The 23,764-nt window shown below is 38.3% G+C and overlaps 1 protein-coding gene across 1 annotated transcript in view; it reads left to right on the forward strand.

Annotated features, from left to right (window-relative positions):
* The window catches only part of lrp2b (low density lipoprotein receptor-related protein 2b), a 68,001-nt gene that overhangs the window by 27,287 nt on the left and 16,950 nt on the right, over positions 1-23,764 (forward strand). Inside the window, 26 exon segments of the mRNA XM_062056363.1 lie at positions 1,082-1,330; positions 1,398-1,606; positions 2,902-3,086; positions 3,158-3,386; positions 3,452-3,629; positions 5,180-5,308; positions 6,110-6,276; positions 6,389-6,532; positions 6,714-6,823; positions 6,887-7,064; positions 7,146-7,359; positions 9,199-9,435; positions 9,505-9,696; positions 9,770-10,242; positions 11,168-11,615; positions 11,685-11,850; positions 11,921-12,079; positions 14,552-14,841; positions 14,964-15,226; positions 15,228-15,480; positions 18,306-18,431; positions 18,514-18,633; positions 18,722-18,853; positions 20,166-20,367; positions 20,441-20,736; positions 21,631-22,147. Of these exon segments, the coding sequence (XP_061912347.1) occupies positions 1,082-1,330; positions 1,398-1,606; positions 2,902-3,086; positions 3,158-3,386; positions 3,452-3,629; positions 5,180-5,308; positions 6,110-6,276; positions 6,389-6,532; positions 6,714-6,823; positions 6,887-7,064; positions 7,146-7,359; positions 9,199-9,435; positions 9,505-9,696; positions 9,770-10,242; positions 11,168-11,615; positions 11,685-11,850; positions 11,921-12,079; positions 14,552-14,841; positions 14,964-15,226; positions 15,228-15,480; positions 18,306-18,431; positions 18,514-18,633; positions 18,722-18,853; positions 20,166-20,367; positions 20,441-20,736; positions 21,631-22,147 (5,866 nt within the window).

A 23,764-nucleotide genomic window follows, 5' to 3' on the forward strand; every position in this document is an offset into this window, starting at 1 on the left:
TGAAATTTCCTCGCTCCTAAATATTCCAAAGTCAACTGTGGGCTTTATTATAAGAAAATGGAAGACTTTGGGAACAACAGTAACTCAGCCACCAAGTGGTAGGCCACATAAATTGACAGAGAGGGGTCAGGGGATGCTGAAGCGCTTAGTGCAAAGACTTTCTGCAAAGTCAAACCTCTATTGTTGGAACAAATATATATCATATATTGTCTATATTGCGCAACCCTAGTTCCAACTAAATGTAACTCAAATAAAATGTTAACTTTTTACCATTTATTAAGAAAGCTTTGTTATATTTAATTGTATTATATTGTACTAAACTGACCCTTTCTTAAGTCGCTGTAAGTGAATTCCTGGTTCTATGGTTATCACACTCTCTCCTTTGCAAATTCTAATGCACCAATCAAGCTTGCAATACTAACAATAGGCTTGATTGTTATTATACTTATCGGGCAAGGGGAATTCGTGAGTATTTAAAAAAAAAATTGTATCTTTTTGGGGTCCATTTTTATTCTTATTTCAATTAATCATTATTATTACAATAATAAATTAATGTATATGTTTATTTTTTGTGTTATAGTATATTATTGTATTTAGGGCTGCAACTAACAAGTAATTTGATAATCGATTAATCTGTTGATTATTACTTTGATTAATCGATTAATAATCGGATAAAGGAGACGTACTACATTTCTATCATTTCCAGTATTTTATTGAAAAAAAACATCATACTGGCACCATACTTATTTTGATTATTGTTTCTCAGCTGTTTGTAAATGTTGCAGTTTATAAATAAAGGTTTATAAAACATTTTTTTAAAAAGTAGCCTCTGCGCATTAGTCATAGATCCAACGAATCGATGACTAAATTAATCGCCAACTATTTTTTTAATCGATTTAATCGATTAGTTGTTGCAGCCCTAATTTTAATGCTATTATTAGCATCGGTATTAGTGTCATTGACATTAAAGGACTGTTTAAGTACACACAATTTGAATGTTCTAATGCACCAATTAAGCTTGCACTAATAACATTAGGCTCGATTGTTTTATACTGATTGGCTGTTGCCTCATTTCACAAAGATGAGAACGACTGTATACTACACAACGGCGGGTGCAGCCACATCTGCATTCAAGGACCATATGGGGCGGAGTGCCGCTGTTTCCCGGGTTTCCAGCTGCTCAACGACTCCAAGACCTGCGACGACATCAATGAATGTCTCATCCCGGGTTTCTGCAGCCAGAAGTGCTACAATGAGAGAGGAAGCTTCCGCTGCTACTGCTCTGATGGTTACCTCCTGGAACCTGATGGACGCACCTGCAAAGTAACAGGTGGGTTGGAGTGAGGAGCGAATGCAGCATCTAATGCATATGATTGAGCTCTTATTCTCCCTCTTAGACCCTCTAGCAGCCGTACTTCTGTTGGCCAAGCGTAGCCAGGTCATCGCCAACAGGATCAACGCAAAACCCCCACAGATCAGTCCAGTGGTGAGCGGTTCAAACATCGTGTCCGTGGACTTTGACCGCGTGACTTCCAGGGTCTACTGGGCCGACGCCTCCCTGAAGAAGATTTGGAGTGCTTACCAGAATGGAACTGACAGAAAGGAAGTAAGTTAATATGGAGTGAGTCAGTCACTTGTCATTAAAACAGGTGGACATCCAACTCTTCCTTTACAACGAAAACCAGAAGCGCATAGTCGTAGGTGACCACAACATAGCCCACTGGGAATCCTTCATATTCATAATAATGATTATAATAATTAGGTCGGCTCAGGTTAAACTGTAAACAATTTTAAATGACCCTCGTTTACTTTATAATTATAATTTTTTTATAGTAATCCATATAGTAAAATTCACTGATCATTTGTATTACTTTTTTTTTTATTACTGTGTATTATAAACAATAATTATATAGAAGTATTCATCAATTGATATTCAAATATGTATATTGCAGGATATAGTTGTAATAGTAGTAATGATAAAATATAGATGTTATACTTACTATAATACATAAAGGGTATTTTGCTAGTTGTTTATATTTTTATGTTGCTTTTTTAGTAGTTTAGTTTTTTATTTTATTAACTGTTCATCAATTAATATTCATAACTCTATGTTCTATTACCATTATTATTAGTACCCGGTAGTATACTTATTCCTCAGGGGAAATTTACTTATGTATAATAAGTACATATAATGCAACAATATATAATTACATTTCATCAAATAATATTCATAATTGTATGTTTTATTACAAATGTTGTTATTATACTTATTATGTACTAATTGTTATATTTTTTAATTGCTTTTTTCTAATTGTTTAATTAGTAGTTTCAATCTATTAACTGTTCAGTAATTAATATTCATAATTATATGTTCAACTAGCATACTTATTATTATTATACTTATCCCTCAAAGGAAATTCACAGTTATTTATTTAATGTTTATTTGTTTTAAACCTATTCATTGTTATTAAAATAATAATTGTTCATCAATTGATATTCATAATCTTATGCTATATTACCATTATTGTTATTATACTTATCTGGCAAGGGGAATTCCCTCGTATTTTAAATTTTTTGGATTTCTTTTTGTGTCCATTTGTAGTCATATTTCAATTCATCATTATTATTACAATAATGAATGAATGTATATGTGTAATTGTATGTTGTAGTATATTATTGGAATGCTATTATTAGCGTCGGTATTAGTGCCGTTGACATTAAAGGACTGTTTAAGTACACACAATTTGAATGTGATCCAAACAAAAGTATGACTTGAAGTAAACAAATTAATACATTACTCCACAATAGAACATAATAATATATTCTAATGAGTTTGTGCAGGTGTACCTAATGTTGTATCCCTTGAGTTTATGTTCAATGTGTGGCTTTCTTTCGTTCTAGATTTTTTCTAGTGGTCTGATGGTGCCAGAGAGCATCGCTGTGGACTGGGTGGGCCGGAACCTCTATTGGACCGACTCTGTCATGGAGAACATCGAAGTGTCTACTCTGGACGGTCGCTTCCGCAAAGTGCTCCTCACCGAAAACGTCACAAGCCCCCGCGGCTTGGTTTTAGACCCCCGTAACCAGTAAGCCCACATTATTTTGGAATATTTTTGCCTGATTGCTTGTTCACGAAACATTTGTTCACATTTCACAGTACCAACATGATGTTCTGGACGGATTGGGGTCAGAACCCCAGGATCGAGCGGGCCGATATGGATGGGGTCATGCGAAAAGTCATTGTCAGTACAAAGATATACTGGCCCAACGGCTTGGCGCTGGACTACACCACACGCAGGGTGTACTTTGCAGATGCCTACCTCAAATACATCGACTACTGCGATTACGAAGGGAAAAACCGCTATCAAGTCATGGCGAGCGACATGGTGGGTTCAAATTAACAGATCTAATAAGGGGATTTAAAGTTAAAGCACATTTTTGTGGCCACCAGGTCCTCCAGCACCCACATGGCATGACCATCTTTGAAGACAGCATTTACTGGTCGGAGCGCTACACCAGCAAAGTGATGAGAACGAACAAGTTCCATGGTGGCAACGTCACCACATTGTTAAATAGCGTGTACCAGCCCATGGGCATCGTTATGGACCATCCTGTTAAACAACCTGCAGGTGACCTCTCATAACCTAACATGAATGGCTAAAACAGTAAAGTAATTTTTTTACTCCAAGGAATACAGAAACAATTAAGAATGTGGTTAAATGTTGATGAATAATTTAGTTGAATTTAGCTGAACTATAAGTGACAAAGAAAATTAGTGCTATCTCTAATAATGTATCTCATTAATAATAAATTGATTTTATTTTTGCAATGTGCTGACAAAAACATGAGCAGTGGATCGAGTAGGACCTCTGGGCTGCACTTTGTTAAAGAAAAAAAAACAAACATCACAGCTTCATGTTATGGTTTATAAAGTCAACACTGTAGTTATTATTAATGGTCTGAATTGTACTTTGACTTTATCATTTATTTTGATCACAACAACCAGAAAGACTCTCCATCTATACAATTTTAACAAGGGAAAAAAAACTGAATAACATGGTGTGTGTCGGAAAAGGAGCAGGAATGAGCAAAAGCGTATAATGTCCTGCCCCATCACTCCGCTATAATAATCTGATTCTTTATCAACAACAGAATACATGATGACCTTATTTAACCAAATTCCTTTAGTATATATTATAGTATACATTTTATTATAATACATAGTATATTGAGTATATCAGTGGTCCCCAACCACCGCGCCGCGGCCCGGTACTAGTCCGCGGACCGATTGGTACCGGGCCGCGCAAGAAATGTAATTAAATTTAATTAAATCAACATAAAAAACACAATATATACATTACATATAAATATAGATCAATACAGTCTGCAGGGATACAGTCCGTAAGCACACATGATTGTATTTCTTTATGAAAAAAAAAAAATACAAAAATCCCCCGCCCCCCCGGTCCGTGGGACAAATTTTCAAGCGTTGACCGGTCCCCAGCTACAAAAAGGTTGGGGACCACTGGAGTATATGATTACAAAATATAAAATAAAAATAATAAATAAAATAAACACTCATTTCCTCAAATGTAGTTTAAATGAATAAAGTATATCCTTAAGATATGTATATATTTTGCACATTCAATATACTAAGTAATAAATAAACATAATTGCATTATACATGTATTCTACATGTTTATTTCATACAGTTATTTATTCTGCATTTATTAGTACATTGTTTTTGATATTATCAAAACATTTTGTCATAACTATTTTTTATTTTCTCTTTGGCCATTAATAATACATTAATATAATTAATTACATTTTATATTTACAATATGACACAGGCTAATAAAATCTGAATTGGAACACTAAAATGAAAGACTAAAAGTTTTTACCCAGTTTTAACTAGATCAAAGGTCAGGAATGGTCCACACTAAACTCTTAATGGACTTTGTAATGTGCCCTTTTCAGACACAATAAAACGCTGATTGATGATATCATTGTCTAGATACTTTTGTCTACGTAATCATTTTAAATCTGCTTGTCAGAGATACATTTAAAAAATATATAATTTATTTTAAGGTTTTCAATTTTAACTGCAACACAATAATATTAATGATAAGGTAAATATAAAAAGGCTGGTGAAACATTTTTTGTACATTTTTGTATTCAGGCCTCAATCCATGCAGAGAACATCTGTGCAGTCAGCTGTGCCTGCTGTCAGGCTTCAGGCCAAGATACTACACCTGCCACTGTCAGTCTGGATGGAAGCTGGATACTGATAAACACAAATGTGTCAAAGGTAATAATTTTGTATTTTTTAGTTATTTTCGACTAGGCCTTGGTCTGAATTAAAATGAACTCGATGAATTGCTATGTTAGTGGTTGTTTTTGTATTCTCTTCCTTTTAAACGGGGTGTTAGAGGGTTCAGTCTGTGCATCACTCTCAGCACCTGAGCTCGTTTATTCATTAGCAGAATTAAATGAACAGAGTGAACCTTTTTGTCAGTCATTCACAATATTTGTCTCTGTGGGTGGAGGCGGGGCCGCTACCTTACACACACAGGACAGAGAACCTCGCTCGTTGCGACGAGCTTCTGAAAATCACCGGAAGGTGACAAAAATTAGGAGTAAATATCATTGCTAAACCAGTATTTTGGCTTTAAACTAAATGAGCAACATGAGCTCATCAACATGGACGAATGAGCCAATAAGTTGAATTTTTTAGAAAGTAATGGCATCAAAAAAAGACAACAAAACAAGTTTTTCCAACTGAGGAAAAAACTACACAAGATGTTCAATATTTATTGAAGTGCAATCTTTGCTAAGACAGATTGAGAGTCCATTGTGTTTGTATTGTTGGCTTACTTACTAGATAATTAGAATAATACAAATGAGAAATAAGTTTATTGTGGTTACTTGCATTATTTGTATTACCGTACATATCATGATTACAATAATGCTTAATTTGGTCTCAAAATAATGCTGCCAATAATATTCTTTATCAGTAATCATTTATTGTCAAGCAAAATTAGTTATAGGCCCAGGCCTATTTTCAACACTTAATGTGTAAAAAAACATTCAAGCATTGACTCCATTATAGATGAAACTCCTTTCTTGATGGTGGTGAGTGATTCGGTGATTTACGGCGTTCCTCTGGACCCCGCCGACTCCTCCAACAATGCGATGGCGCCCGTGTCAGGCATCCGTCAGGGGCGGGACCTTGAATTTGATGACCGGGAGCAGTTTGTCTACTGGGTTGAGTTTTCGGTAAGTGGATGTATTAAATGTAGTGTTTCAAAAATGGATTATTTATACATCATGCACAATTTACTTTTTATGAAACAACATGACTGTCCTTTGTTTGAATCCTTCCTGTCAGGGTTCTATTTGGCGAATTTATACCAACGGCACCAACAGGTCTTTGTTTGCACCAGCTGCTTTTATGGGCTCCCCATCTGGTCTGGCGTTTGACTGGATAAGCAGGATAATGTATTATACCAACCCCACGGCTAAATCCATAGAGGTAAGCGCAATTGAAGACAATGTCAAATTATGTCTTAGATTATTAGGAGCTTCTGCTAGCTAAAAGACAACATAACTGTCGGGGTCTCTAATTAGCAGCGGGTCAAAATTTGCACACTGGTATTGACATCTGTGCTATAGGCAACCTATTGATGTAGTTATTTATTATAATTTTACTTCAGGTCATTCGCGTTGATGGAAAACAGTACTATCGAAAGACCATCATCACCTCCACAGGGAAACCAGAGGGAGTGGGAACACCAATCGGAATAGCCGTAGATCCAGCAAGAGGGTAAAGCATTTGCATACCAGAAATTATCTAGAAAACATTTTAATTTATATTTCCCCGAAACAGGAAATTGTTCTGGACGGATGGAGGGTCCATTAATGGTGTTCCTCCGAAAGTGGCCAGCGCTGACATGGATGGGAGCAACATTACAATCCTTTACAAGGGCAACCTGGCTAACGTGGGCTACCTCGCTGCTGATATTTCCACCAGGAAACTCTACTGGGGAGTGTCAGGCTCAGGAGTGGTACGTCCAGGACACTTTTTTTTTTTTTAAATATAGTGTGTGTGACTGTCAGTCTACCATCTTGGTTGTTTTGTGTTCTAGATCGAGAGCGGCACCATGGATGGGGCGAGCCGAGTGACAGTTGTCAGTGGCCTGTCTTACCCGGTGGGGTTGACCATCTACCAGAACTACCTCTATTACGCCGACAAGGACTATCAGGTCATTGAGAGAGTGGACAAAGACACGGGTGCCAATATGGTGGTGATAAGAAGCGGAATGCCCCAACTGCGTGCTGTCAAGGTGCACGCCAGAGACAGTACGTGGCTTTGTTGGTTATATATTTAATGCAGCAGTTTACTCTAACAGTATGCAGATGTACTTACTGCTAGTAGCGTCAGTAATCAAGGACTAAAGCAACTACCGTATTTTTCGGACTATAAGTCGCTCCGGAGTATAAGTTGCACCGGCCGAAAATGCATAATAAAGAAGGAAAAAAACATATATAAATCGCACTGGAGTATAAGTCGCATTTTTTGGGGAAATTTATTTGATAAAACCCAACACCAAGAATAGACATTTGTATATAGTATATAAATTGGTGCAAAGGTTTAACATGTGTACAAGGATATTTCACATGCCTTTACTGTGTATATAATTGAACTGTGTTTATGTTGTGTATAATGTGTATTTATAATATGTTGTACAAAGGACATTTAATAATTTTCGGAAGTTCATCTTGTACTTGACATTGTTTATAGGGTTAGGCGCAATAAGTGTTCAACTTCAGCCTAAACCCTTTCGGTCTGCAACATTTTCATTTTCAATTTATGAATGTACAACTGTTTGTTTATTTTGTTGACGATTGACCGAAGAATAATAAACAATTATAATTATAAAAAGGCAATTTAAAATAAATAAAGAATAGTGAACAACAGGCTGAATAAGTGTACGTTATATGACGCATAAATAACCAACTGAGAACGTGCCTGGTATGTTAACGTAACATATTATGGTAAGAGTCATTCAAATAACTATAACATATAGAACATGCTATACGTTTACCAAACAATCTGTCACTCCTAATCGCTAAATCCCATGAAATCTTATACGCCTAGTCTCTTACGTGAATGGGCTAAATAATATTATTTGATATTTTACGGTAATGTGTTAATAATTTCACACATAAGTCGCTCCTGAGTATAAGTCGCACCCCCGGCCAAACTATGAAAAAAACTGCGACTTATTGTCCGAAAAATACGGTAGTTGCATTGCAAACTACATGCAGTGTATGTAAATGTTTGTGTAAGCAAACTCTTCTACTACCTTTAAAAAAGGTAAAAGTCTGTCAAAACACCCAGCTCTACTGTGCTATTACTTCTCTGTTTCAAGAAACTTTATAGCCATACCTGCACAACTGAGACACATGAGATGGTATGGAATTTTGTACAATTGTATGCAGATAATAAGTTAGTTAGAAGAGGTTATAAATAAAGTACGTTATAATTAGGCATTGGTTAATAGGAAAATATAATTAATAGAATAGAAAATATAATAGATTGTGATCCTTTAGTGCAAATAGAATGTGAAAACAATGACCACAAACCAAACCAAATAAAAGCCCAGTTCAGCACGTGCAAGTTAAGCGTTCCTCATGGATGGGGAGGAGCTGTTTTTAAACTCTCATTAGATTGACTTGAAAATTTTCACACAGCTCATTGCACTTTACAGAATACCCCGTGTAACTTTGGTGGGTTTAGTCGTATCACCATAGAAACCCCATAGACACCTTTTATGGCACTGACAAGTACATTTGTGTACAATTTGAGCAAGATAGCCGCCAGCAATCAAATTGTCTTTGAGACTCAGAAACTACAGTAATTGTCCATACGTCATTTACCATTTTTCTAATAATGATAAAACTTTGAGGATATCTATATTCTGATATGTAACCCATAGGGGGCACCACAAACATAATTTGCAGTTTGCAAACCTCCACCAGAACAAAACAATGTTAATTTAGATCACAATCCAATTGTACACCTTTACTCATACCCAGCTTTTGATTTTTGATTTAAATAGAAATGGCATCCAAAAATCCTGGTTCCATACTTTTCCTGAACTTGCACCAAAATATGTGATCTTTTTTCTACTTTAGACTCTGCAGGGACCTCCAACGCCTGCAGCTCCAACAACGGTGGCTGCCCTCACCTCTGCCTGCCCAAACCCAACAACCAAAGGGTGTGCACCTGCACTACGGGCTTCTACCCGTCTCACGATGGCTCCGAATGCGAAGAGTTTGACTCATTCGCCGTGGTCTCCACGCCCAGCTACATCCGCGGCTTTCACATAAATAGCTCCGATCACTCCGAAGCCATGGTGCCCATCGGTGGATGTATGTTAACTTTATATTAGACACTTTTAGCGTGTCGTGTTGACGATTTTGCAAACTTTTGTTTTGCAGCTCCTTCTTACATGAGGCAGAATTTAGGCCTGCACGTGGAGTCTGGATTTATTTACTGGACTGAGAACGGCACCTCGTCCTCCTACAAAAGCATCTCCAGGAGAAAAACAGATGGATCATACTACCAAAGAATTGTCTACTCAGGAGTTGGAAGAGGAGGAATCCTTGGACTAGCAGTGGACTGGGTTTCCAGTAAGAAGTTTAGTCTATCCAGTTATTATCATATCATTTTTGTGGTCTAACACATCTTTCTTGATCTACTTAGACAACCTGTACTTCACCAACGCCTTCAAGAGCGAGACCTACCTTGAAGTGTTGGCCATCAACACCACATACCGAATGATCCTACTCAAGTCCGCTCATGACAGGCCCACTGACCTGGCTGTCAACCCCAAACAGCGCTACATTTTCTGGACCGATGCTGGCCAAACTCCCAAGATAGAGCGAGCCTTTCTGGACGGCACCAACCGCACGGTGCTGGCATCCGAGAGCCTGGCGTCACCTCGCGGCCTCACCGTTGATCACACCAATGACTTCCTCTATTGGACAGATGACGTTCTGGACATGATCTCGTGTATGGCTGCAGACGGCTCACAGAGGCAGATAGTCCGCTACGGGAGTCGTTATCCCTCGCCCATGGGGGTTGCTATACTTGGAAACTACATGCTGTGGGTGGATAAAAGGCTAGCGAAGCTCTTCCAGGCCAATAAAGATCCAGCCAACACTAACCAGACAGAGGTGAGAGCTACTTAAAGGTTTACACTGTTTTTAGTGTGTAGATCGCTCGCTTTAATGCTAATGAGCGGTGTTTGTCAACAAGTATGTGGCTCCAAGAAGTGCTATTGTGCACTTGATCCACATTTTACCTACACACTACTGTAACTGTGCAATTGTCCAACATAATATACGGTATGTCATATAGCTCAACATGACAGAGAAGGGATGCGTGGATAGTTGCTTAGTAGTTTTATGTCTGGTAAACCAGTGGTCCCCAACCACCGATTGGTACCGGGCCGCACAAGAATTAAAAAAAAAAAAATATATATATATATATATATATATATATATATATATATATTTTTTTTTTTTTTTAAAAATGAAATCAACATAAAAAACACAATATATACATTATATATCAATATAGATCAATACAGTCTGCAGGGATACAGTCCGTAAGCACACATGATTGTATTTATTTATGTTAAAAAATAAAAATAAAAAATAAAAAAATTTTTTTTTTTAAAAATACACCCCCCCCCCACAAATTTGGGACAAATTTTCAAGCGTTGACCGGTCCGCAGCTACAAAAAGGTTGGGGACCACTGTGGTAAACCATGATGTGATCATTTTAAGATGCATAACGAAGCCTGCTTTTTTAATTAAATGTTTTTACAAAGCTTTGCTCCTCCTGGGTGTAGACACGGGACAGAGGTGGTTTCATGTCCATGTCGAAGGACTTTTTTTTCCATGACACTTTTTTTCTCAAAAGCGGAGGGAGGCAGTGAGATAATATATATTTTTCATGATTGGTGCGCATAAACAGGTTGTAGAGACACATGTATTATTATCAGAACATGATAAAAAGTCACTTTTCCATAATAGTTGAACATTATTAAGAAGTAAAATGCATTCTCGAATTAAACCCATTGTCCGGTGTTATCAGGTAATCCGAGACACCCTCGAAGGCGTGTGGGACGTGGCCATCTTTGATCCTCATGTGCAGCCTACAGCGGCTCACCAGGTGGGCTTCAACCCATGTCAGGAAGACAACGGCCGATGCCAGCAAATCTGCTTTGCTATACCGGAGCAGGACCACCCTAAATGCGCCTGCGCTCATGGGTCGCTCCTCAATAACGGAGTAACATGCGGCTATGGACAAGATGATTTCCTAGTTTTCACCACCGGCTACACTCTGAACAGTTTGAGGCTGGACCCTCAGGATCACAGCACTCCTTTCCCGCCTTTGAACCTGGGTTACAACTTGATGGCGCTGGATTTCGATTACAAGGACAGGCGTATTTTCTTCACCCAGTACATGGGGATAGGCAGGAGCAAGATCGGCTACATCACCACCACATCCATCAGTAGCTCACCGACCATCATAGCTTCAAGTGAGTTCAGAGTCAATGATCTGGTTGCGTGTTGATTTTTCTAATGTTATCAAATTGATTTCCTGTCAGATCTGGATGACCCCGAGGGCTTGGCGTATGACTGGGTCAACAAACGCCTCTACTTCACCGACTACTACCGCAAGAACATCCAGTCTATAGGAATGGACGGGTTGAACCGCACCGTCATTGCCCATGCAAACCGTCCCAGAGGCATCATAGTCGACCCCTGCTATGGGTACCAATTTAAACAATTTTTAGATTGTGATGATGATAATGAGGATGATAACCTTGCACATTTTGTCCAGTTACCTCTACTGGACTGACTGGGGCAGGCCTGCCAAGATTGAAAGAGCCACACTGGGTGGAAACTTCCGGATTCCCATCATTAACACCAGCTTGTCCACACCTAATGGCCTCGCTATCGACTTTGAGGAGAGGATGTTGTACTGGGCTGATGCTTCACAGTATGTTCATATAATTTGATTGATTGATTGAAACTTTTATTAGTAGGTTGCACAGCGAAGTACATATTCCGTACAATTGACCACTAAATGGTAACACCCGAATAAGTTTTTCAACTTGTTTAAGTCGGGGTCCACTTAAATTGATTCATGATACAGATATACAGTATACTATTATCATAATACAGTCATCACACAAGATAATCATCAGAGTATATACATTGAATTATTTACATTATTTACAATCCGGGGTGTGGGTAATGGAGGGGGGCGGGGGGGGATTAGGTTTGGTTGATAACAACACTTCAGTCATCAACAATTGCATCATCAGAGAAATGGACATTGGAACAATGTAGGACTGACTTGGTAGGATATGTACAGCAAGTAATGGACACAGAGAGAGAGATCAGAAAGTATAAGAAAAAGTGTCTACATTTGATTATTTACATTTGATTATTTACAATCCCAAGAGGTATGATGAGGAAGGGAGGGTGTTAGTTTAGGGTTGAAGTTCCCTGGAAGTGTTCTTTTAGTGCGGTTTTGAAGGAGGATAGAGATTCCCTTTCTTTTACACTTGTTGGGAGTGCATTCCATATTGATGTGGCATAGAAAGAGAATGAGTTAAGACCTTTGTTAGATCGGAATCTGGGTTTAACGTGGTTAGTGGAGCTCCCCCTGGTGTTGCGGTCATTTACGTTAAGGAAGTAGCTAATATTCACTTCACATCGTCACCGTCTTGAATACATAATTTCAGTCTTCAATATTACTCGTATAACGCATGAAGGGGGTTAGGCTGACTGCAGCAGAGGTGGGAATCTTTGGGCACGATTATGATTCAGGAGCTATGTTTCGATTAAAAATTGATCATTGATGCATCTTTATTAATGTATATTGATGTAGTTTTACATTTCATTTCTTTTCACTAAATAAGCGTTTATCACTTGCAGCTTTTAAAAACAGTGCATTTGTAATAAGAAACAGTTAAATTAATTCCCATTACATTTATTAAATTTATAGAAATGTGTGGGAAAACTGGACCATAAGTGCCCTGTAATAAAGAAGCTGGTCGGATCTCTCGGTGAGGTGGCTCGCTGCAGTCAGCCAAATTTTAGAACTGTCTGCATTATTTTATTTACAATAAACAAATCGATGATTGATTATTGATGTTTACTAATCGATTTTAGAATCGTCCATATCCGAATTGCGATGCATCTAAAAATCGATTATTTCCCCCCCACCTCTACTAGTGAGTATTGTAATAGAGTCGTACCTCACCACATGACGCTTCAAAGTTTTGTCTGGTAAAGGTGACTACAAGGGTGCTATTTCATGTCTAAAATATTCTCTTTATTTAAAAAAAATATTTAGAAAGTCCTAAAAAGTTTTTTTATACTTTAGCGAAAGAATATAATATTTGCGGAAAATTGCTGTATTACTATTACTATTACTGTATTACTCATTGTTTGACTATAGGGGCCAAAGTGTGTGCATAAAAAGACACAACCAACAAAAATGCCGTTCAAGCATCTTTATGATTAGATATTAAGAAGTAATATATGAATAATGTTTTGCAAACAGAAAGATCACAATTCATTTCAATCCAATTTGTTCAATAGTAGTGTGTGTTTATTCCAGATAATAAAAAAATAGGTGGACAGAAAAGTGTTTGACTACAGGGAAGCCAATTGAAAACGGGTATACCGCCTTGCTATGAATTGTAAAAAGTAAACAAAACACAATAATTGAGCAAAACCTCTGAAAAAACAAATGTTCTTCAGACACTGTATCCTTTGGGAAAAGGTTAGGCTGCAATATACATTTAAACAGTATGGCGGGCTCGGGATCTTTCTGTGTGGAGTTTGCATGTTCTCCCCGTGACTGCGTGGGTTCCATCTGGGTACTTCAGCTTCCTCCCACTTACAAAGACATGCACCTGGGGATAGGTTGATTGGCGACACTAAATTGGCCCTAGTGTGTGAACGTGGGTGTGAATGTTGTCTGTCTATCTGTGTTTGCCCTGTGGTGAGGCGGGGACTTGTCCAGGGTGTACCCCGCCTTACGCCCAAATGCAGCTGAGATAGGCTCCAGCACCCCCCGCGACCCCAAAAGGGACAAGCGGTAGAAAATGGATGGATGGCGTCCGAAGCAATGTTAAACTAGCAATTAGCTCCAAGGGCTTTTGAATGGACGCGGGTGCCCATGCTGCTCAACCAAACTAAAACTATTACAAAGCACATGTTGACTCACCGCTGAATAACATTTTTGCAGAAAAAAAGTATAGTTTTATCCCTAATTTAGTCCATCAAAGTAGAACAAGCCTGCAGAGCACGATGACTACGTTGATGACTGAAGTGAGCGGTCGCCATAATCAATGTGGACCCGATAATCAACGTGGCCCTAAACAAGCGTAGAATGTTTATGCCAGGGTCTGGCCTTGATCTTGACTATGTTCCTACTGATTCCTCCCTTCTGCAGAGACAAAATTGAGCGCTCCACCCTGACGGGAGCAAACCGGCAGGTGATTGTGCAAGGTGTCCAGTACCCCTTTGCCATGACGGTTTTTAAGCAGGACATCTTCTGGACCGACTGGACGGAAAGAGCCGTCTTCAGAGCGGGGAAAGATGACGGCTCTGGCATCACCGTGTTGACCCAGGAGCTTCAGTATCAACCTAATGATATTCACGTCTATGCTGGGTCCAAGCAGGAGAGCTGCTCCAGCCCCTGCATGCAGTTCAACGGAGGCTGTAGCCACGTCTGTGTACCTGGTAAGACGGAAGACTTTTACAACCGGTGCTGGAAAAAACCACGCTATAGCTACAAACAGATTGAAGTACCGGTACTAAGGGGAAAAGTCAGTCCATTTTCTGGTTATTTCTTATATCATCAGGTCCGACCGGACCCGAATGCCAGTGTCCCCACGTCGGCAAATGGTACTTGGCAAATAACGGCAAAGACTGTGTCAAAGACGACGGCAAGCGCTGCCAGCCCAATCAGTTCACGTGTCTCAGCGGAAAATGCATCCCAGCTGGCTGGACATGTGACGGCTTCGACGACTGCAAGGACAACACAGACGAGCTGGAGAGAGTGTGCGGTGAGGGGACTTTGCATCAACCTCTAACAGCACAACTTTTTGAGGGTGAACTTGGAATCCTCCTCCGCAGCCTTCCACACCTGCTCTGGTGTGCAATTCACCTGTGACAACGGCCGCTGTGTGCCGCTCAACTATGCCTGCGACTACGTGGACGACTGCGGCGACAACAGCGATGAGCACGGATGCCCCTTCCCCACCTGTAACCCCGACACCGAGTTCACTTGCGGCAACGGACGCTGCATCAGCGCGTCTTTTCTCTGCGACGGCTACAACGACTGCCGCGACAACGCCACCTCGGATGAAATTAACTGCCGTGAGTTATTTATTTATCAACATTTCATTTTTTGTTGATGATTAGACATTATACAGTATATATCTATTCTCAAACTGTGCTACAGTGGAATACTAGCAATTTATTTTTTTAAACGAAATCAAAATATATTACAAACATACATGTACAGAATATAATATTCAAAAATTATATTTTCCTTATAGTTAACTTATTAAAGATAAAAATGTGACAGTACAAGATTTTCTACTTTTAAATTTTATCTCATCACAATACTACTCAGTGGCCTAGTGGTTAGAGCAGGGGTGGGCAATTAATTTTTACCGGGGGCCGCATGAGCAACCCGAGCACTGCTGGAGGGCCACATCGACAATATTTCAATTAAATTTTGCTCAATATTATTTTTGATATATACCGTAAGATAAATAATAATAATAATAATAATAATTAATAATAATAGTAATAATTCAACATAATGTGTGTAACAGCATTCCATGACTAATATAAACAAATTAACATTAATAATAAATGACAGTAAAATAAGCACACGTATGACTGAGGAGTCATAGTGTAACTTTGTGTGGTGTTTGAGTTGTCCGACTTTTTGTGTGGCCATAAACGCACCAGTGGTTTAGTGCTATGCGTGTTGGTGACAGATGACAAGTTGGTTTTGGCCTGGTTTGTACGGCAGAAAATGACTAGTTTTTCGAGATTGAAGTGTTTTACTCATGTTTTTGGTGTGGTTATGTCCGAATATAAACAGTTTTGCTCAATAAAGTGATCGATATAATTCCTGTCCTCGAAGCATCTCGATAGACGTTACAATAATTGAACGGTGTTCAATTGAACGGTGTTGACGAACACCGTTAGGGCCGCTTGTTGTCACTGTCACTCAAAGTTGCATTGCAAAATTACATAGAATAAATATGTTTATTTTGTTTAGAATTCAGATGGGATTTGATTTGGTGCGCGACATATATTTGCTGCGCGCAGCGGACGTTTGAGCAGTGCGAAATTGCGCAGGCACGCACCTTAGAGGGAACGTTGCTTGGCAGTCCATGTCTTGTTGAAAACACGCCATTCGTCATCAACTTTTCTCTTTTTAGCGTCTCGGGTGTAAACCGTGCATCACTTGTCGCTGCATGTGCACCTTCACTCGCAGGTTACACACGGACACACGCCCATAAATAATACTTTTCAAAATAAAAGCAGCACAGTTGTATTGCGCGCACGACATAGATGTTTTTTCAACTTTATTTTGTAATTTGTGATTGCAGCTGTTCACATTCACTCACAATCACCCACGCGCATACGTCCACACGGAAGTAATACAAATAACGATTTTAAAAACAAAAGCAGCACCGTTGTATTGCACACTCGACATAGATACTTTTTAAAATGTATTTTGTAATTTATAATTGGCCTCACGCGGGCCGGACAGGGACGCACAAAGGGCCGGATGCGGCCCGCGGGCCGCAGAATGCCCAGGTCTGGGTTAGAGTGTCCGCCCTGAGATCGGTAGGTTGGGAGTTCAAACCCCGGCCGAGTCATACCAAAGACTATAAAAATGGGACCCATTACTTCCCTGTTTGGCACTCAGCATCAAGGGGTTGGAATTGGGGGTTAAATCACCAAAAATGATTCCCGGGCGCGGCCACCGCTGCTGCCCACTGCTCCCCTCACCTCCCAGGGGGTGATCAAGGGTGATGGGTCAAATGCAGAGAATAATTTCGCCACACCTAGTGTGTGTGTGACAATCATTGGTACTTTAACTTTCATAGGTATAGGGTTAGGGTTATTATGTAATTGATGATAATTGCACCGTTTTTTACTTCACCTTTTTTTTTCTTGTAATTTTGTCATAATTTCAGATATGCTGAGTTTTGATTGTCACGATTCAAAAGTGTTTATTGTCATTACATGAACATAACGAAATGTTAGTCAAGGCTCTCAATAAAAGGAAATAAGAAAATATATTAAAAAAACACTCTTCAAATAGAACATTTTAAATTGCAAATATTGCACTTAGATGATAGGTGGTAAGTCAAACAGAGGCAGGAAAAATTGCATAAACAGTGACAGGTAGCAGCATAATGACAGGTTGGTGACATGATCAAAGTATACTGTAGCAGCATGAGTCATAACAAAGCAGCGTAAATGCCTCAAAATGATTAACACACGAATGATAACCTGCCAGCGAGAAGTAGCAACATAAAGTAATTATTAATTTAAATTAATCATTAGGCTAACAGAGTAAAATGTTTTTTTTACTTTTAGATTATCTAGTTGTTATCATTATAGGTGTCATGAAGGTACATTCCATACAGTAACTGGATATCCAATACATCATTTAATATAATGTATAATAAAACAGTACTTAATCATGTATTTTTTTTGTCATTATTTCATATTTTTCATCATTCATTTTTGTGTTTTTTCTTTTATATACTTGTGTTTTGTTGTTACTCATCTGTATAGTTGGTGTTTTTGCACAATTTTAAAATATTTTGATTGGACCTGCTTATCCTCTAGCATCATAATAAGCATGTTAAATGAATACTTGCAGTGTCAAACAAAATGTTATTATCTCACCCCGAGAGGGACATGCGGTAAAAAATGGATGGATGGATGGGATGCATTGGATGTACTGAGTTATTCAAAACACAAGTCACAGGGTGATCAGTGTGTTTTATTATTGCGGTTCCATTTGCATGGAACTGTTCTGCATCATCCTAAGAGCTGGTTGTAATATTTTATAGTAGAATATAATATAGCTTAATGAGGTTAGTATTTTGAGTGTGTTCTCCAGATTATACAGTTGATACGTAACCCTTGTTGACCCTCTTCAGCTGACAGGGTCTGTCCCTCGGGCCAGGTCAAATGTGACAACACCAACATCTGCATCTACCCTAACAAGCTGTGCGACGGCTACAACAACTGTGGCGACAACAGCGACGAGAACCCTCTCTTCTGCGGTAAACGAGTTGTGCCTTTTTTTTTCTAAATCTAAATCTTTAAGTCTCTAAATGTAGATATGTGTTGCACAAAAACCCACAGTGGGTCGTACGTGCCCTCCGAGCGAGTTCCAGTGTGACGTTGGCAAGTGCATCCCCACCTCTTGGGTGTGTGACTTCTACAAGGACTGCAGCGATGGGACTGATGAACCTTCCACATGCGGCAAGTCAATTTTAGCCAGGGCATGACACATGACTGGCCATGCTGAGCCGGCATTAACCTAATGTGCGCTCTGTCTATTTTTCTAAAGAGCATATAGTGAAAACTTGCAGCGCCAGCCAGTTCACGTGTACCAACGGGAACTGCATCCCTCAGTCCATGCTCTGTGACGGCAACAACGACTGCTGGGACAGCAGTGACGAGGCTCCTGAGCTGCAGTGTGGTCAGAAAGCATTTTATTCATGAAAACCTTTTAACAATGTGTTGATTGGACTTGTTTAACATGAGGTTTCACTATCTACTGTAAGTAGTGCATTGATTCTCAAACTGTAACACTTGTGTCTGGGTGTCCCGATCTGATACAGATATCTGTCTGATATCAGCAAAAATCGGGTGTTATCGGCTTGCACTTGAGCAAAATTGGACAGCCAGTTAACATTTAAATGTCCTCCAATAAGCACACAAGGTTGGTCTTCTCTTGTATTTTATTCAAGTCATTTACAAATGGTAAACAGGTTACTAGGATTGAGCAGCTACACAACAGCTAAGTACACAACAGCACACAAGCTAGACATACGCAATAACTCTCCTTAAAAAATATTGCTGTCTAAAAGGCCACAATTGTCAATTTAAACAAATATAGAGTAATTATAGTTGCATATTACTTACCAGACAAAGTTTCCAAGGCAGAAGCGTATTAGAGAGTATTGAGTAACAAAAGTGTCTGGATTATTCAACTGCATCATGGGAGTCATACGCCTAACTTAATGAAATATTGTGACCATTAGGTGTGGCCAAAAACAAATTACCAATCCACTTCATTTTTAGGACAGCATAGTTAATATATCACACCTCCCATTATTCTCTGTTTGAGTAATTTCACTTGCTCAAGCCTGTGCTAACATTTCACACGACAAAAATAATAAAATTATGTGCTATGATTTGTGCTAATATCAAATCGGATTAATATTAGGTATCGACCAATGCTCAAGGCACTATTATTGGTATCGTATCAGAAGTGAAAAGCCCTACTACTCAGTGGCCTAGTGGTTAGAGTGTCCGCCCTGAGATTGGTAGGTTGTGAGTTCAAACCCCGGCCGAGTCATACCAAAGACTATAAAAATGGGACCCATTACCTCCCTGCTTGGCACTCAGCATCAAGGGTTGGAATTGGTGATCAAGGGTAATGGGTCAAATGCAGAGAATAATTTCACCACACCTAGTGTGTGTGACAATCAATGGTACGTTAACTTTAAATTTACTATTGCCACTTGTGGTACTTGTCTTAGATTTTTTAATTTAATTGGAGAGCATCGGATTATTGTTAAAAATGACAGAGGAGGGTTTTCCACCTCTCACTAGCCAAAAGTTGGGCAGCATTTACAGAGTAGACGTGTGACTATACCGCGTGACAGTCACACTTCCTGTCCCTGACTTAATGTCGAAACTTGGTACACCTCTGTATCGTACGGAATGTTCTGCAACGAAAAATCTGATTACATACTGTCACAACGCTACTATTTGTGTCTTCGCAGGTCAGCGTACATGCAGCTCTAACCAATTTACCTGCCCTACCTGGTCCCCGGGTCACCCACGCTGCGTGCCCTTAAACTTTGTGTGTGACGGCGACAAAGACTGCGTCGATGCGGCCGATGAGCTTCAAAACTGCCCCAATCGGACCTGCCACATGAACGAGTTCGCCTGCAAAAATGGCCTATGCATTTACCTCCCCTTCCAGTGAGTAGAAAATATGCCCCTGCTGATGTTATCGCTCATAAGAAATTGACCAAATATTGCACTCTTACCTTAGTTGCGACCGCGTGAATGACTGCGGAGACGGCAGCGACGAGCTGGGCTGTACTTACGACACATGCAGCAGCTACCAGTTCACCTGCGGCAACGGGGCCTGCATCTACTCGGCTTACACCTGCGACGGCACTAACGACTGCCTGGACGGTTCCGACGAAGCGGACAGCTTGTGCGTCACGGCGCAACCCACGTGCCCGCCTAATCAGTACTTGTGCAAGTCGGGCGAGTGCATCGACGCAAAGAACGTGTGCAACAGTGTGAAGGACTGCCAGGACAACAGTGACGAAAAAGGCTGCGGTGAGAAACTCAACTCAGTAGCTCAAAATAGAATCGTTCAAAACATGTCTAATGTTGAATTCCAGAAAACTGGAAAGTTGAAAAACGCTACTTTTATGGCAGTCGAATTAGAACTGAGTAATGTGATGCCAAATAATATATTAAAAAACTTATTTGTAATACTAAATGCCACCATTTAAATCAGTATACATTTTAGTGTACAAATATTGCCAAACTGTATGATTGTTTTCTTAAAAAAATCCAATGTTTTTAAAATGTATTTTACTAATCATATTTATATTTAATTAAAAATTAATTAACAATATGTTGTGCGGACTTGAAATTTGACAGATTATAACATAGTTGTCCCATACTTGTGTGGGTGGCACTGGGTACAAGGTAGGTGAAGTGTCTTGCCCAAGGACACAATGGCAGTGACTAGGATGACAGAAGCTGGATTTGTACTAGGAACTGCTCCCCGAGACCAAGTGGGACACTTTATCCCTCTTTTGTAATGAACATTAATGTCACCTGCAGGACTCCAGAAGAACATTTTTGCTTGTACATTCAAATTAATCGGATATAATTATTTAGTTGTAGATTCTAGTTTTAATTATTTTCAGGAAGTTACAGTATGTAATTTAAAGTAATTAAAAAGAAAAAAAATTTGCTATCGTAAATGAGAAATTAATTTAGTTTTGAATACTTTTAAATGTAAATTTGTATCACAAATAGCCATCTATCTATCTGGGTTTTTATTGTAAATTATTCAATTTATAAAAAAATGTTATTATTGTAGGTATTCAATTTGATTTAATGAAAATGTTTGATGGTAAATTATTTGACTTGATTTAAAAAAAAAAAAAAATTCTATTCAATTACATTTAAAGCCAAGTGTAAATCTTTTTCATTTAGGCATCAATGAATGCCGCAACCCATCAGTCCACCAGTGTGCCCAGCTGTGCACGGACACGCTCACAGGCTACTTCTGCTCCTGTAACCCTGGCTACCAGCTCATGCCCGACGGCAAAGCCTGCGAGGACATCAACGAGTGCCTCAGCACGCCGGCCGTCTGCAGCCAGCTCTGCGACAACACCGCAGGCTCCTATCACTGCAGATGTGCCCCAGGATACCTGCGGGAACCCGACGGGCGCACCTGTCGGCAGAACAGCGGCGTCGACCCTTACCTGTTGTACACCAATCGCTACTACATCCGCAACCTGACCACCGACGGATCCCAGTTGAGAATAGTCCTGCAGGGCCTCTCCAACGTGGTGGCTCTGGATTATGATTATTCCGAAAAGAGGCTTTATTGGCTCGATGCCGGAGTGGGAAAGATTGAGAGGATGCGTTTTGACGGGAGCAACAGGGAGGTGCTGGTGGATAACGGCATTCTCGGAGCAGAGGGTCTGGCGATTGATTGGGTTGGAAGGTAGGGTTAGTATAACAAGTATGCGTAGAATCTGTATATGCTATACTGTACATATAGCAAAGCATTTATTATTTTATATATATATGTATATATATATATATATATATATATATATATATATATATATATATATATATATATATATATATATATATATACATATATATATATACAGTATAGATAGATACATATGTATGTACAGTATATGTGTATATACAGTATATAGATACATATGTATGTACATTTGTATATATACACACACATATGTATGTATATGTGTATATATATTTACATATGTATTTAGATAAGGGTATATATATATATATATATATATATATATATATATATATATATATATATATATATATATATATATATATATATATATATATATATGTATGTGTATATGTGTATATATATACATATATGTATGTATATGTGTATATATACACACACATATGTATGTATATGTGTATATATATTTACATATGTATTTAGATAAGGGTATACATATATATATATACATATATATATATATATATATATATATATATATATATATATATATAGTATATATGTATATGTGTATATATATACATATATGTATGTGTATATATATATATATATATATATATATATATATATATATGTATATGTGTATACAGGTATATATACATATATGTATGTATATGTGTATATATACACACACATATGTATGTATATGTGTATGTATTTTTACATATGTATTTAGATAAGTGTATACATATATATATATATATATATATATATATATATATATATATATATATATATATATATATATATAGACATATATATAGACATCTATGTATGTATATATAAGTGTGTATGTATGTATATATATGTGCGGAAGTATGTATGTGTATATATATATGTACGTATGTATGAATATATATGTATGATAGTCATTGTAAACAATTTTAATAGACAATTGTTTTTAATAATGATAACTTTTACTAACAGATTGATCGATAACTTGCTTTGAAATCGTAGGTCAAGGTAACAAGCAGATATTTAAGTGTACATTTTTAGTAACCCCCAAAAAATGCTCAGAATATCTTTTTGCACTGTCAGATAATAATTAGGTTGAGAATATTTGTAATTGCATGCAGTACCTTCTCTCAGTCAAAATTGAAAGAACAAATACATTTAACCCATAAGTGCTTTATTTACATTATTTCCAGCCTTTCACGGGCCACGTAAAATGAAGTGGCGGGCCAGATCTTGAGGTTGACACCTTTTTGTCTAGCAGTTAAAAACTGGGTATTTTTTGTGTAGTGTTTTTATTTTTAATACATATTAATAATACATAATTTTCATCAATATGTTTCAGCTTTTTGTCTGCATGTACACATTCGTGTGCATTAATATAATTTTCTGCAAACTTTTTGACACTATTTTTTCCCAAAATTTTGACATGGAAAAACTTACGTTTTTTTAAATTTATTTGAGGTTTTTTTATTTATTTGTTCTTGTCTTTTTTGAATGATATGACAGTCTAACATATTCTCATTTTTATTTTTTATTTAGTTTTTTTTTCTTAACAAATTTTCACGGTCAAACCGTTATTCGCCGTTT

This window comes from Entelurus aequoreus, linkage group LG08, assembly GCF_033978785.1.
Source record: "Entelurus aequoreus isolate RoL-2023_Sb linkage group LG08, RoL_Eaeq_v1.1, whole genome shotgun sequence".
Classification (NCBI taxonomy): Eukaryota; Metazoa; Chordata; class Actinopteri; order Syngnathiformes; family Syngnathidae; genus Entelurus; species Entelurus aequoreus.